At 48.3% G+C, this 16,119-nt stretch overlaps 1 protein-coding gene across 9 annotated transcripts in view; it reads right to left on the minus strand.

Annotated features, from left to right (window-relative positions):
- Positions 1-619: 619 nt before the first annotated feature.
- Positions 620-16,119, minus strand: part of SH2D4A (SH2 domain containing 4A) — a 72,237-nt gene continuing 56,737 nt past the window's right edge. For all 9 annotated transcript variants that reach the window (XM_082374880.1, XM_082374876.1, XM_082374873.1 and 6 more), the window contains 2 exons: positions 2,499-2,719; positions 620-1,857 (listed from right to left, as the gene is read on the minus strand). In XM_082374880.1, the coding sequence (XP_082231006.1) occupies positions 1,765-1,857; positions 2,499-2,719 (314 nt within the window). In that variant the 3' untranslated portion in view covers positions 620-1,764. The remainder of the gene's footprint in view (positions 1,858-2,498; positions 2,720-16,119) is intronic.

A 16,119-nucleotide genomic window follows, 5' to 3' on the forward strand; every position in this document is an offset into this window, starting at 1 on the left:
GTGTATGTCTGCAATTTTATAATGTCATGACTGCTGAACTACTGTTACAAATGAAAGCTAAGAGACAGGTTCTCTTAGACAACTGACCATTGTCTCTCAGACAACAGAAACCACACGGCACATTTCAAGAAACACCTAACAATGATCAGTTTAAAAACTTTCTCATTAAAGCACACATACACCCATGCACACTCACACATATACGTGCACCCCACCCTCTTCTCTGGCTACATTTTACACTCTCCAGGTGTGTCTTGCACAGCGAACAACTTCACGAACAGACTGCTACAACCCTATGCGTCCTTTAAATGAATGCCGCCACAGGAGTCAAGCCTGGAGTACCAGCAAACCCCATCCTCCCGCGTGATCCTGGTGGCCGCCCAGAGGCCGTTGCCCTGCTGGGCTGGCCCGGGAGCTACTGCATGAGACGCCTGACTGAGCAAATCTGCGTCCAGAGCCGAAGAGCCGGGGGGAGTTATCTCCCGCCTTCCCTTCCTCAGGAGGCGGGCGGGCTGTACAGTCACCAAAGGTACGCAATGCACATCAGGGTCTGCAATTACATAAACTTCTGTATTAGTTTCCTAGGGCTGCCGTAACAAATTACCATAAACTCGGTGGCTTAAGACAAAAGACATTTATTCTGTCATAGTTCTGGAGGCGAGAAGTCTGGAATCGAGGTGTCCGCAGGGCCATGCTCCCCTCCAGGGCTCTGGGAAGTCTGCTCCACGCTGCCCCCCCGGCCCCCGGCGTCCCCTGGCTTGCAGCTTGGCACTCGGGGCTCTGCCTCTGTTGTCCCCTGGCTACAATTCCCTCTGCGTGTGCACCTCAACTTCCCAACCCCTCTCTTCTTATAAGGATGCCAGTCGTTGGCTTTGGGGCCTGCCCTAATCTGGTCTGACCTTGTCTTAATGTGATCACATCCGCAAAGACCCTGTTTCCAAATAAGGCCACGTTCACAGGTGCAGGGGGTTAGGACTTCAATGTCTCTTTGGGGGACTCGACCCCCAGCACCTGGTGTCCAGAAACCTCACTCTTCTGCCCTTGTCTATCCAAGGCACGCATGTGGCTTCACCCTCCTTGGCGAGGTCCTGGGCGGAGCCCTGACCGGCTCCCCAGAGCCAGGGAACCCCTCACACAGGGCCCCTCACCCCCTGCCGTATTTCTGTACATGTGAAGGCTCTCGTCCTACACCTTCAAACTCCTCATTCAGTTCACAACACCCGCAACTTGTGTTCCCTGTGTGTCTCACACCCTGGCCCACACACGCACCGCGAGTGAGGTGTGCAGGGCCGTGGGCTCAGCCACCAGCGCAGGCTCTTTGGCCAGCCCCTGACGCCGCCGAGGAACTTCACAGGAGCAGGACCCCGAGACCTTCCGAGATGAGGCAGAGAGGGAGTGCCGAGGCCATGCAGGACTTCTGGTTTTGAGGTGCCCCTTAACTCCTAAAAGTTTCCAATTTCTTCTTGTTTATTCCATACATCACTCGGGTTGTAGCCTTCATGTCGGGAGCTGCAGAAATGGGGGTTCTTCTCCCTTTACTGCTGGGGTGCGTACAATGCAGAGGTGATTCCCTCTTAGCGTTAATTAAACTCCAGCATTTGTGCAGAAGAGAGGTCGCCATGGGACCCCCAAGGGTCCTTTCACTTGATCGGGATCGGCTCGCTGCAGGGTGATGTGGCTTCATACACAAGTGTCCGTCTCTGCGGTGTCTGTCTGTCCAGAGGACGGCCCAGCTGGCGGCTGCAGGATGACACGATGAGGCTGTCACTCAAACAGCTCCTGGTAGTCGGGCGGCTGCTCCTGCTGACCGCAGGGGTACAGAAGGAGCTCCTTCCCCAGGGAGGTGATGGGCTCCTCCTGTGAAGCAGAGGGTACAGGTCAGGCTGTGCCCAGTGACAGCAGCACAGGTACTAGGTGGCTCCTGAGTCTTATTTATGAGACAGTTCAATAAGAAGCCATGCCCTCCCCACCTCGCCAGAGCACATAACTTCTGGTCTCCCCTCGGTGTACACAAAGCTTTCCTGGCTTAGGCAGCCTTGAAAGAGATTTTTCTTGCCCGCAAACTGCCATGTGGTCTCCCTCCCTTCTGGGTTTGTGCTCTAACTTAAGAGTGTTCTCATGATGGAAAAGAATATATTAAAAAAAAAGAATGTATATATATGTATAACTGAGTCACTTTGCAGTACAGCAGTAATTAACACCACATTGTGAATCAACTATACTTCAAAAAAAAGAGTGTTCTCAGATGTGATCAGAGGGCACAGATTCTGTAGCATCTCCTGCATGCTCTGCCCTAGTGCGTTCTCCCTGAGCATCTGAGGAGGAACTAGGTTCAGTGATAAAGGAAATGCCATTGACAATCCTGATTATCAGGAGGGGTCATCACAGGCTAATCCCCCACTGCTTGTGTCAGTCATTTTTCTTGGAATTGCCTTTCACTGTCAGAGCTGCTGCAGGACCCCTATCACAGAGCCAATGAAGTCTGCGTATCGCTTCACCTTGTGGTACTCCACCAGCTCAGCCAGGCTGGCATGCTGCAGCTGGTCCGCACCCAGGAAGCTGTACGAGTCCGTGGAGGCGTCTATGAGGAAGTGTTTGCAGCCGTCCTTGGAAAGGTAGGACAGGACGTAGCCCTTGATCCTCTCGCTGACCCGGATCAGAAAGCTGCCTGGCACGCACGTGTTCAGAAGCTCATTCGCTCTCTGTAGTGTGAGAATTCCTGTGGGAAAGAAGAGGGGTTTCAGCCAAGTCATTTCCAAAACTCCCCTCTGCTAAATGCAGCTGCGTGGATAAAGCTAATAAAAATCTGAGCAAGTTTAAGTCCAGTTTGGACTTCTTAGGAATACGGTATAGTAGCATTCGTCGTCTGGTATTCGGTAACTGGGCCGGGGTAGGTTACATAAGCAAATGGATAGTATAAACGAGAGCTGAAACGTTTACCCCTCAGAACACATTTCCACTCGCACACCCACTGACAACAGCACAGGCGTCAGGTGGCTTCTGAGTGTGGTCAGACCCTTGACGGTCGTCCTGGGAGGGTGAGCTCTCCCCAGTTGACTGACGGGGACTTTGTGGCCTGGGAATGATCCTGCTTGATCTGGAACGGTAGTTCTCACCCAGGGCGATGTCTGGAAATGTCTGAGACACTTTGGCTGTCCTGGGTCGGGGGCTACTTTCCCCCAGTGCGTCGAGGCTGGAATGATGCTAGGCCCCCCACCGTGAACAGAAGAGCCTCGCTACGGAGAGTGATCCAGCCCCAAGTGCCGCCAGCGCCGGAGGTGGGCACCCCGGTCGGGTGTCAGCGAGTTAGTGACACAACCAGGACGGGCCCAGGCCTACCCAGTGCCACTGCTGTGGCCACTCCTAAATGATGCTTCCCTTACAGGAATGAAGGTAGATATATAGGGATATGCACGCACATGTGTATATATGTGCTTATCTATTAACATTTATGTCTTCACATACAGTCAAAAGAATGAAAGCCTTCATATATATATACACATGAGTTTTATACACCTATGTATACATGTGTATAGTTTGGATGCCTCATGAATTCACACTGATTCAGACCGGCCTTTTCCCCAATGAGTCCACACGCATGAGGTTTGACTCGTATTCCCGGTTCCCCTTCTCATGCGTAGTGTAATTCTTCAGATGAACCAGCAACGTGATGAGACAGCCAGAAAGGGCACAGACATGCCTTGGCAGGGTGGTGGGGGCAGTGAGCGACGCTGACCTCTGACCTCTGACCTGGGGAGCAGCGTTCTCTGCGCCCTCTCCCACGTCAGCAGATGGGACCCCCCCGCCTTCTCCCATGCTGATCCTCAGTATCCACATCAGGAAAACCCGGAAAACCTCCTGGTGAAAAGGCAATGGATTATCACAGCCCTGTAGTCCAACATGACTAAAGGTGGTAAAGTTAACTGAGAATTAAACCTAATTATCCAGGGTGAAGCCTAAAATAAAACTGCTTCTATGTTCTCTTTTGTAAGCAGACCTTTAATAAAGGGAGGATTGGAAATCCGCTGGTCTCCCCCCGCCGAGACCAGCCGACTGGCCCGCCTCCTGCCCCGTCCCCCCTGCAGGGCCCGCACCTGACATCCCGGTGTGTGAGGCTCGGCCCCAGGGCGATGCCAGGATGGGGGTGGGAGTCGGGGCGCTGGACAGGAAATGAGCCTGCCGCCTTTCCTCTGGCCCCAGCTCTGCTGTGCCCCTGCCCCACGGGGCACCTTGTCCGTCCTCTCCAGTCACCTTCCTGCCCTTCCCCGGCGAGGAGCCCCCGGGTCAGCTGCTGGGTGTCCGCGTCAGGTGCCCAGGTGATGCCCAGGTGAGCTCCCCCAGCTACGACCGCTTCCGTCTGCCTGTTTACCTTCTGCACACACCCGGTCCCACGGAGGGCGACCGGAGGCTGAACCAAGGCCTCAGGTGACCAGCCTGCCCGGGGCCTGCAGGGGACCAAGGTTTGAAGACTCTGGGTCTGTCTCTGAAACCAGGGGTATTTTTCACTGACTTCCGAATCGAGCCGAGGGGCTCATTCTGAAAAGATTTCTCTCCCCTCCCCAACTTACTGACAGGCTGACTCTGAGATTCCAGATTACTTCAACAGATGGGACAGATGTTATAATGTATAATGTCTGGATTTCATCAAGATGGATTTGGATTCCTAAAATGAAAGTTATTCTGGAAAATTATACCCAGAATAAGGCAAATTCCTCCTAAAATCAGGTCATATAGTAGCTGTAAATCAAACCATCCGAGAGCCTCCCAGTCTGTAACTATTCCTCATTACACATAAGTCCTGGTGCTGTCTCGTCTCCAGAGACACCGGAACTCGGTCCTAATGGGGCCTCCTTCCACTCAGTGGTACCCACAGCAGGTGCAGAAGGCGAATGCTACGGGGACCAGGCTTTGTTCTTCTTGCTTTACAACAGGGTCACCATGCCTGAAGGGCACGCTCTCTTGGTTTACCTGTGATACAGGTCGATGGACAATTTCTCACGATTCCATTGAGGGCGGCGGGTGCCTTCAGGGAGGCCTGACTGAGGTCACTGCCAAGCGGGGAGCTTGGTCTGCCCGTAAAGGGAACTCTTGAATGCAATGCCGAAGTCCAGCATCAGATATTAATCACCACAGACTCGTGCCCCGTGCACGACTCTAAGAAATTAATTCTAGAGCAGTGAGTGGTCTTCCTCCAGTCCCTGAGGCTGTGACACCTCCAGGCCACCTCCCTCGCACCAGCTCTCCTCACACAAGAACCAAACCTGTCTGAGAGCATAGAAGGATCTCCGCGCTAGTGGACACGGATACATAAAAGCTTCCTTCTGCTTCACCAGTTTTTTGAAACGAACCAGCTCTTCACCCAGAGGTCTATTTTGGAGCTGAATCCAGGCCGGGTGGGGCAGAATGGCGGTGGCCCAGGGGACAGCAGAGGGCATTGCGCCAGGGGGAAGGGGCTAAGCTCCCGAGAGCCTGGACCCCCGGCTTGGAGGGGAGCAGAGAGAAAGGTCCCACTTGTCCCGGTCGTCTGCGTGATGCCCGGCGCCCTCAAGAACAGTCCTATTCAACAGAATTTTCTGGGACGATGGAAATGTTGTCTGTGCCGGTCATGTGTGGCTACTGAGCACCTGACATGCGACTGAGGGACTCAATTTTTAATTTTAATTAATTTTGATGTAAAGAGGCAGGCATGGCTAGTGGATCCATATCGGAGAGCACAGCCCTAAACCCCTGTGAGTGTAGGTTTAGCGCTCCAGGCCAGGCCCAGGAAAACTGTTTTTGCACAGGAGACGGTAAATGGGCCCCAGGAGACCTGAAACAACTCAGAACCCCCCGCAGGACCCTCACTGGAAAGCCAAGTGACAGCGACTCCCCTACAGAAGGAGGGCAGGTAAATGGGATGCCCTTTGCCGGCCCTTCCTCCGTATTCTCCAAGATTCAGCCCAACAGCATGAAGCGTTCTCATCTCTCCCTGAGCAATTTGAGGCTCAGGGTCCTGCAGGCCCGGTGAGCACCTGGCCCCATCCCCGCTGAGCACTCACTCAGCCTCTCCAAGGGCTCACCTGGCCCGACCTCCACCTGGGCAAGCGCCGTCCACAGCTCTGAGGGGACCACGGCACATTCTGCTCTGTCTCTCCCTGCCCCACCTCCTCGTGGGCAACGAGAGGGCAGCCCCCACTCCTTATTTATTTTCACAGCCTCAGCACCTGCCACTCAGGATGCCCAGAAAAGGTCTAACGAATAATTTTGTCTTACTTCTTTCTCTAGGACACTTCTAGCAACCACTGCCTCTGGTCTGAGAACTGTTACCAAGGGGACAAGGGGTGCACTCAGGTTTCTCCAAGGCACCGCTAGGTCTAACTCTGCTGATACACGTACATCTGTCTGACCTGCTTCCAGTGTCTGGAAAAGCTGTGTTTAATAACCAGACGAAAGATAACCCAACAACAACAGCACTGAGGGTTCTTTGTGTCTGCCTGGCACTCCTCCAGGTGTGCATTCCCTCATTTAATCCTCACGGTGGCCTGAGGAAGAGGCACCGTCACTGCCCTTCAAGGACAAAGGGGAAGGCCCGTGTTGCAGAGTTCCTGACATGCATAAGGCCTCTCGGGTGGGCCCGGAGTGCTGGCTGGACCAGGTGCCTGACCCGAGGCCAGGATCACACACACCCATCCGGAACACCTGTCCCCGGAGGGCACGTTGGTTCTTCCAGGCAGAACCCTGCAGACTGCGAGTGTACACGTTATCCCCGGGGAGTCTTAAACTTGGGAGAGAGCTCCTCCCTACTTTACATTCTCTGACCCTGCAGTATGTAAAGGAAGCACGTTCAGAGAGGCTCTGGGTCCTTCCCTGGTCCTCTGTGTAGAAGGAGACGCACCGTGATGCTGACATTCACCCTTGACGTCTCAGGCACCTTAGGGATGAGGAAAAACGGTCAGAGCTCTTAAAGTATTATTCATAATGTTTCCTTAATAATGCAAAGGTTAAAATTACATCGTTTGTTCTCACTTCATCACCTTAACGGCTAACACTTACTCACCAGGCCTGAGAATGCATCACACACAGTTCTAAGTACTTTATGTATTTTACCTTGTTCAGACCAGCCCTGGGAGGCAGGTAACGTCATTATCTGCATCAGACTGATGAGAGTCAAGTGCAGCAGTCATGCGATTTGCTGAGGCCACACAGCCGGTTGGTGGGGGACCGGGAGCTGAGCGCAGGCGGCCAGGCCCCAGAGATGCGCTTGTCGCCAGTGCACGTGCCCGCTTCCCCGCACCGGCTCAAGAACCAGCGTCTAGCCTGCTCTGGCTGTGGCAGCAGAAGTCCAGGACACAAGGCACGTGACAACAAAGAAAGTCTGACAACAAAAGCATGGACTTAAAACTACTTCTCTAAAGAGTAGAATGCGCCTTTCCAGAAATGCGTCCCAAGTAAACCCCCAAGCAGAGCCACTCCCCTTGGTGGGACCCACCCACTGCCCTCTCTCTTGCCTCCGAGGTCCCTCCAAGACCACAGTGGAAACCGCAAGCCCGGAGTGGTGGGCGTCAGTGATGGGAAGTGTGAGGCCCCGAGCGCAGGCAGGCCCTGACCCCGGTGGCCCGCAGCGTCCGCGTGAGGACCCAACTGCATCATTTGAAAAACTCAAGGAAGAGAGGGTTTGGGATTAATGGACTGTTCTCCGCATTACTGGAATAACATACTAAGCCCTGGGTAATTTATGAGAAAAGCCAGGGTTTCCCAGAAAAAAAGCAATGCGTAGTATTCGCTGCAGAAAAGATAGCTCTTCTCAAATCTGAATAAATACTGTAGCTTTCACCTCTTTATGCTTCATCTTTAGGTATTTCAGAAATCTGAACTAACACTACGTAGGCACATAGGAGAACCGCAGAGAGTAATTTGGACAAAGTGCTCTGATGCCTCGTTGTGGATGAAGCTTTGATGCTGAACGGAGGGGACTCCCAGGGCTCGTGGCTCAGGCCCTGCTGGTCCCTCCCAAGGTCAGGGTTTCCCCGTGCCCTCCCCTGCACAGGCTGGAGATAGGTGGGCCCCAAGCCAGGCATTTACAACTGGCCTCCCGTTTACATTTCAGGGGGCAGGAAAAAGTGGGCTTCAGGCCAGACTAGTCTTCTGTTTGCATTTCCTGAGACAGGAGATAGATGGGTTCTAGGTTAGACAGTTAAAATCAGCCTCCTGTTTGTTCTCCGAAATGGAAGTGACAACAGAAACAGTGTAAATAGCCAGACTTTGTCTCCTGTGGATGTCTGAAGATAAGTCTTGGCAGGAACAGAGAGGGGCTAAACTTTGTTTGGGTAAAGGATCAAGAGGTCACATATTTCCCACCCTTGGGGCAAGGGAGACGCTGCACATGTGCAGAAAGCCTCCTTGGGGGTCAAAAAGGAGGGGGCACCACCCCATAATAGGTGATGCTAAGGCCATCCCATAGGCCTCTGGGCTGGAATCCATCTTGGAAAAAAGTTGCGCACACGTGTTAGGGAGGGTCCTAGGGCAGGGCAGGTGCGGAGAAAGAAACCAGATAATTGGCCAGAGGTAAACAGAGACCCGGAAGAACTGCCCTGTATAAGTGACTTCACTGCCTCTTTACTGCGTTCCTCCTCATTAGGGAGGACGCCCACACCCTTTCTCTCCGGGTGTGCATCTCTGCCTTGTTTCTGTCTTAACTGAACAAACTGTTTCCCTGTGTGCTCTCCCACTTGCTGTGCTGTGTCTCTAATAATAAACTTTGTACCTGTTTTTACAGTTTTTGCCTCTGTGAGAAATGCATTTTTCACCGCGGGCAAGAGCCAGGGGGTGTGGTGGCTAGGATTCCTGGTTTTCATCCGGGGTCCCCAGGTTCAATTCCTGGGCAGGGAACTAAGATCTCGCTTCACGCCACCACTCCCTGCTGCCTCTGCGAGATCACTGCCTCGCACAGGCACCGACGTCCTCCTGCTTCCGACCACAGCCTCTTCCACTCCGTGAGGCAGTCGAATCATAGATGTAAGTGAGGCAGGGTGAATACATTTGGGTGACTTTGGAAAGTCACACAAATCAGTAATTTGTGCTTAAGACAGAAGCTTGAAAAATCCCTTTGTGAGAGATGGGTAGAATTTTGATGGCCCCCCAATTAAGAAATCTCTACTCCTCAGCAAAATAGCTGAAGGACAGATTGTCACTTATGGATGCCAGTTTCCAGGTTAATTAAGGTTTTAGCCTGAAAGAAATCTAGGGAGGCTTCTGTGAGACTTTCTCAATGCAACCCATCCAGGTATATACACTCAGCCCTGGAGGACTGTGCTGATAGAGCCTGGATGGCACACTGCAGGTATAATGGAGGAGAACAAACCTGACTCCATATTGGACCTATTCCTTTAGCTCTAACCTTTGTGCTCTGTGCCCTGTGCTTAGTCATGCCGGCTCTGCACCTTTGTAAAAAGGAGTGCTGCCTATAGCCTGAAATATACAGGGTAGCCCATTCTCAAGGCTCTGACCTTTAAAGGTATAACGCTTTCCATTCACATAGAGATAAAAAGTTGCAGAACACAGAATAACCTTTGTCTTGTTGTGACCTGACCTACGTGACCTACGTGGACAGCAGCAAGAACAAAGGATTCTGACACCAAGAAGTCTGTAATAACGAAGCACACCACCTCCCCTTTTAGTGTAAAAGCAGCCTGAATTCTAGCTGGGGTAAGATGGTTCTTTGGGACACTAGTCCACCGTCTCCTCTGTCTGCTGGCTTTCTGAATGAAGTTACTCTTCTCTGCCCCAACACCTCATCTCTCAATGTATCGGCCTGTCATGCCCCGAGCAGTATGAGCTTGGACTCGGTAACACTGGGAAGACAAAGACACAGGACTCCTCCTGGACAATCATCTCTAGGGAACTTAAGTTCCAGAGAATAACTGCCTCCACAGAAATGGACAGGATTTACCCCCAATGGAGGATGAAAATTTGGAGGGTGTAGCTAATATGGAAGGAATCAAAATAGTTGCAGTATGAACTGTGTTGGTAGCCCATAGATGTTATAAGGATTTGCTTTTTAAGTAGCTTAAAATGTAAAGTTTTTAAAAAATGTAAAGCATTTGGAGGGCAGGTTCGATCATATGCCACGACAGCAAAGACATACACAAGAAATAAATCAGGTGGAAATATTTCATCAACAGTCTAAGCATTTCCATTTTTGGATAAGGAAGCATAAATTACATTTCAGAGGAATAATGATCAGCTATTGATGCATAAAGCAAGCATGTGAATTATCTAACAACAACAGAAGTAATTAGAAATTTCCTAAATCAGAAATCCGTTTACACGTTTACTTCTATCTTTTTCCCACCTTCCCACTCCTAGTTCCTGCTGGTTCCTAAGCTCCTGACACTGTTGCATATTTCACAGGAGTAGGAAAATGGACGGAATGAAGAAATGGGTCTGTGGGTTTCTGGATGGACCTTCAAACTTCAGTTTTATTTATTCCTTGGCCCTTTTCTCCAAAAAGTGGTACAATTAATTACATATCTACCCACGTTGGAGGCTCACAGTAGGAGACAGAATGAGTGAAATGACTTTGCTCAGAGGGGTGTTAAGTTTGGCCAGGAAGTCTCCCCGACACTTATCACCAACTGCACAAACGGTCCAGACCAAAAGGCGCTGTAATAGGGTGGCCACACGCAAGAATGAAATGGATAAAAAGAAGGGTCATATTCGAGGGTCAAGACAGTCCTGAACTGAACACAAGCATGCGAGGAGATAAGCAGTGAGGAATAGAGAAGAAAACAATCCCTCTTAAGGAAACAAAACCAAATAGACTTAACAACTACAGTACTCAGAAAATTATAAATCTAGAAAAGAGAAGACACTGCTTCAGTGACCCTAGGACTCACTGCCATCTCACCACATCCTCCCTCCTAACCCCACGCTCAACCCTAACTGCTTGTTATGCTGAACTTTCCACACAGCTTTATTCCCTGATTGTGGGGTGGCTCTCCGTTTGTTCTTCCAAATTACTGTCACCTTCTGGGGTGACCTCCTGGGCTCTAGGCTTTTAAAGGACAGGCCCTAAGTAAATACTTGAGGAAACAGCATAGGACGGTTTTGGCAGTAATTAGGATCTATTTTGTTGAAGTGCTGCGTCTTCCTTGTATGTGAGGCCGCTACTCAACACAATACTTTGTGGTGGGGTGAGGATGATGAGGAACAGAGAGGCAGGGAGGACAGGAGGGGCGAACTTCCAATAGGAAGCTGATCGGTTCTGGTGACAACAGAAACACTGCACCAGGCCCTAAGCACTTCACGCATGTCAGCTGACTTACTTAAAAAACAATGCTGTGGTGTAGATATTACACCCATTTACAGAGGAGAAAACACAACTGAAACCCAGTGATCCATCTTGGAGTCTGGTACTAAGCCTGCACCATACTACCTTTCCGAGCTAGGAGCTAAGAAAACTCTGTGCTGCTTTGGGGCATTAAATTTTTAAAAATCAGTTTGAGATATCATTTACATACAATAAAATTCACCAGTTTTAAGTGTGCCGTAGATCAATTCTGACAAACGCATACAGTTGGGTAACTACTACCACAATCATAATAAGATTGCACTTCTGTTACTCCAAACCCTGTGGCCTTGGAACATTTGTATGTCAAATAACTGCTTCTTGGAATCCCACCTGGAAGTGAGCAAAACAGTGTCCAGACAAAAGTGTGCTTTTCCCTTATTCTCAGAGGCAGGGATGGGGCAAGACGTAGCTGAATGAGGTCTCTTTGACACTCCTATTTCACCACTGCCTGTGAGACTGAGTGACCTCATTCATTTATCAGAGAAGCAAATCTCTATGGTATTACTGTTCACTGATTTAAACTTCACAGGTAATAAAAAGCACCACACGGGTGTTCTCACTTGTCCTAGTGCAGATACACTGCGGCTTTGAAGTCAAATAGATCTGGGTGTGAATGCTGCTTCTGCCACCACAGGTGGGGAAAGAACCTACCATTTTAGTTCCTGGGTTCTTCTTCTGTGGAGTGGGAATGAAAGTTATCTTCTTCAAGAGTGCAGTGCAATGCTTGGCCCATGTTAGCCCTCGAAATATTACAGCTCCAACAGAATACTCTGACAGTAGAATTAATAAGAGTTCAACAGTGTTACTGGACTCAAGATCAATATATAAAAACATAACTTCTTTACACCACCAACAACCAATTCTATACTTCAAAAAATCTCTTTCAAAATAGAAACAAAAATTATAAGTACATAGAACTAAAGTCTGGTTTGCTTTTTTTAAAGTGCATGTCGTGTATGGGGAATTTATTTAATGATTTAAAAAGAAATATAAGGAGACATTTACCATGTTCACGGGTGGAAAGATATGATAATATAAAGATGGCAATTACCTCTCCAAATTAATCTACAAATTCAATGCAATTCCATTTAAAATCCTAACGAGAGTTTTAAAACTTGACATTACAAATCAGTGGAGAAAGGAAGGATTATTTAAGGAATGATGTTGGGACAACTGGCCACTCGTATGAAAAAGGATAAATCAAGCCTCTATACCACATATCATATATAAAAATAAATTACACGGTGGAGTCAAGATGGCGGTGTGGGAAGACGCAGACTTTGCATCTCCCCACAACTAGGGCACCTGCCCTGATGCCCGAGGAGATGAGAGGAACCCCCAAGCGAACCAGTAGGACGTGGAGGGACTGAGAGGGCAGGAGAAATGGAGGCTGGACAGGACCGGTGCCCCTGAGGGGTGGCTGAGAGGGGGCAGGGGTTCCCACACCTAGAGGGACCCTCAGAGGCTCGGATTGGGGGGATGCGGGCCCAGCGTTACCCCTGCCCAGTTGGCCGGGGAAGTCTGCCCGGCTCTCAGGCCAGGTCCTACGCCCTCAGAGGTCCCCTCCGGGCTGGGTTGGTCCTGGGGACATAGAAGGGAGGCCGGGAGAGAACAGGAGAGGCAGGCGGGAGGGCCCTCCAGGACCAGAGGAGTGGGAGAGGATCACAGGGCGTTTGCTCTGCCCACTAGGGCCTGGGGAGCCTGCTAAGCTCCCAGGCCAATCTCCCACCCTCTAAAGCCCACTCCAGACCACATGGGCCCTGGGGACATAGGAGGGAGGCCGGGGAGATCAGGAGAGGCAGGTGGGAGGGGCCCTCCAGGACGGGAGAAGCAGGTGAGGAGGGTGTTTGCCCTGCCCCTTTGAGCCCAGGAAGCCTGCTAGGCTCCCAGGTGGGGTCCCCTGCCCGCTGAGAGCAGGGGTGGGGGGCACGCCTGGGTCCCTTATGTTCCATTGAGCCTAAGCCCCACCCCCCTACCCCCCACCTTTTCCAGCCCTGTGCGTCCTGAGCATAGGCCCCGCCCACTGCCCAAACCTCACCCTTGCTTAGGCACCACCCTCCACAACCAAGGCCTTTTCCACCTTTTTTTTTTTCTCCTCCTCTTTTTCACTATTGTGGCTCTGTTTTACCTTCTGGTTGTTGCTTCATCTATATTTTAATTTTTATATTTTTTCTAACATAGCTGTTAGTTTCCTAGTCTAATTTTATTTTTTACATTGTTTTGTTTTGTTTTTTTGCCACCTGGTGCAGCTTGCAGGATCTTGGTTCATGAGCTGGGGGTTGGGCTGAAGCTCCTGGGGTGGGAGCTCCGAGTCCAAACCACTGAACTAACAGAGAACCTCAGACCCCAGGGAATATTCATCAGAGTGAGGTCTTCCGGAGATCCTCATCTTAGCACCAAGACCCAGCTCTACCAAACAGCTTACAAACTGCAGTGTTGAAAGCCTCAGGTCAAACAACCAGTAAGACAGGAACACAATCCCAGTCATAAAAAAAGGAAAAAAAAATGAGATGGCAAAAAAATATGTCACAGATGAAGGAGCAAGGTAAAAACCTACAAGTCCAAAAAAATAAAGAGGAAATAGGCAATCTACCTGAAAAAGAATTCAGAGTAATGATAATAAAGATGATCCAGAATCTCGGAAATAGAATGGAGGCACGGATTGAGAAAATACAAGAAATGTTTAACAAAGATCTAGAAGAACTAAAGAACAAACAAACAGAGATGAGCAATACAATAAGTGAAATGAAAAATACACTAGAAGGAATCAATAACAGAATAACTGAAGCAGAAGAACAAATAAGTGAGCTGGAAGACAAAATGGTGGAAATATCTGCTGAGGAGAAGAATAAAGAAAAAAGAATGAAAAGAATTGAAAACAATCTCAGAGACCTCTGGGACAACACTAAATGCACTAACATTCAAATTATAGGGGTCCCAGAAGAAGAAGAGAAAAAGAAAGGGTCTGAGAAAATATTTGAAGAGATTATAGTTGAAAACTTCCCTAACATGGGAAAGGAAATAGTCACCCAAGTCCAGGAAGCACAGAGAGTCCCATATAGGATAAACCGTAGGAGACACACACCAAGACACATATTAATAAAACTAACAAAAATTAAATTCAAAGAAAAAATATTAAAAGCAGCAAGGGGAAAAAAAAATAACATTTAAAGGAATCCCCATAAGGTTATCAGCTGATTTTTTAGTAGAAACTCTGCAGGCCAGAAGGCAGTGGCAGGATATACCTAAAATGATGAAAGAGAAAAACCTACAACCAAGATTACTCTACCCAGCAAGGATCTCATTCAGATTCGATGGAGAAATCAAAAGCTTTTCAGACAAACAAAAGCTAAGACAATTCAGCACCACCAAACTAACAACAAATGCTAAAGAAACTTCTCTAGGCAGGAAACACAAGAGAAGAAAAAGACCCACAAAACCAAACCCAAAACAATTAAGAAAATGGTAATAGGAACATACATATTGATAATAACCTTGAATGTAAATGGATTAAATGCCCCAACCAAAAGACACAGACTGGCTGAATGGATACAAAAACAAGCCCATATATATGCTGTCTATAAGAGACCCACTTCAGACCTAGGGACACATACAGACTGAAAGTGAAGGGATGGAAAAAGATATTCCATGCAAATGGAAATCAAAAGAAAGCTGAAGTAGCAATACTCGTATCAGATAAAATAGACTTGAAAATAAAGACTGCTACAAGACATAAGGAAGGACACTACATAATGATCAAGGGATTAATCCAAGAAGAAGATATAACAACTATAAATGTTTATGCACCCAAATTAGGAGCACCTCAATACATAAGGCAAATGCTAACAACTATGAAAGGGAAAATCGACAGTAACACAATAATAGTAGGGGACTTTAACAACCCACTTACCCAATGGACAGATCATCCAAACAGAAAATAAATAAGGAAACACAAGCTTTAATGACACAATAGACCAGATAGATTTAATTGATATTTATAGAACATTCCACCCAAAAGTGGCAGAATACACTTTCTTCTCAAGTGCACACAGACCATTCTCCAGGATAGATCACATCCTGGGTCACAAATCAAGCCTCAGTAAATTTAAGAAAATTGAAATCGTATCAAGCATCTTTTCTGACCACAGTGCCTATGAGACTGGAAATCAATTACAGGAAAAAACCTGTAAAAACCACAAATACATGGAGGCTAAACACTGCACTACTAAATAACCAAGAGATCACTGAAGAAATCGAATAAAAAAATACATAGAAACAAATGACAACGAAAACACAAACCTATGGGACACAGCAAAAACAGTTCTAAGAGAGAAGTTATATCAATTCAATCTCACCTCAGGAAATAAGAAAAATCTCAAATAAACAATCTAACCCTACACCTAAAACAACTACAGAAAGAAGAACAAAGAAAACCCAAAGTTGGTAGAAGGAAAGAAATCATAAAGATCAGAGCAGAAATAAATGAAATAGAAATGAAGAAAACAATAGCAAAGATCAATAAAACTAAAAGCTAGTTCTTTGAGAGATAAACAAAATTGATAAACCCTTAGCCAGACTCATTAAGAAAAAAAGGGAGAGGACTGAAATCAATAAAATTAGAAATGAAAAAGGAGAAATCACAACTGACAGCAAAGAAATAAAAAGGATTATAAGAGACTACTACAAACAACTATATGCCAATAAAATGGACAACCACGAAGAAATGGACAAATTCTTGGAAAGGTACAATTGTCCAAGATGGAACCAGGAAGAATTAGAAAATATAAACA

The sequence above is a fragment of the Balaenoptera borealis genome (genome assembly GCF_965194805.1).
Source record: "Balaenoptera borealis genome assembly, chromosome: 21".
Classification (NCBI taxonomy): Eukaryota; Metazoa; Chordata; class Mammalia; order Artiodactyla; family Balaenopteridae; genus Balaenoptera; species Balaenoptera borealis.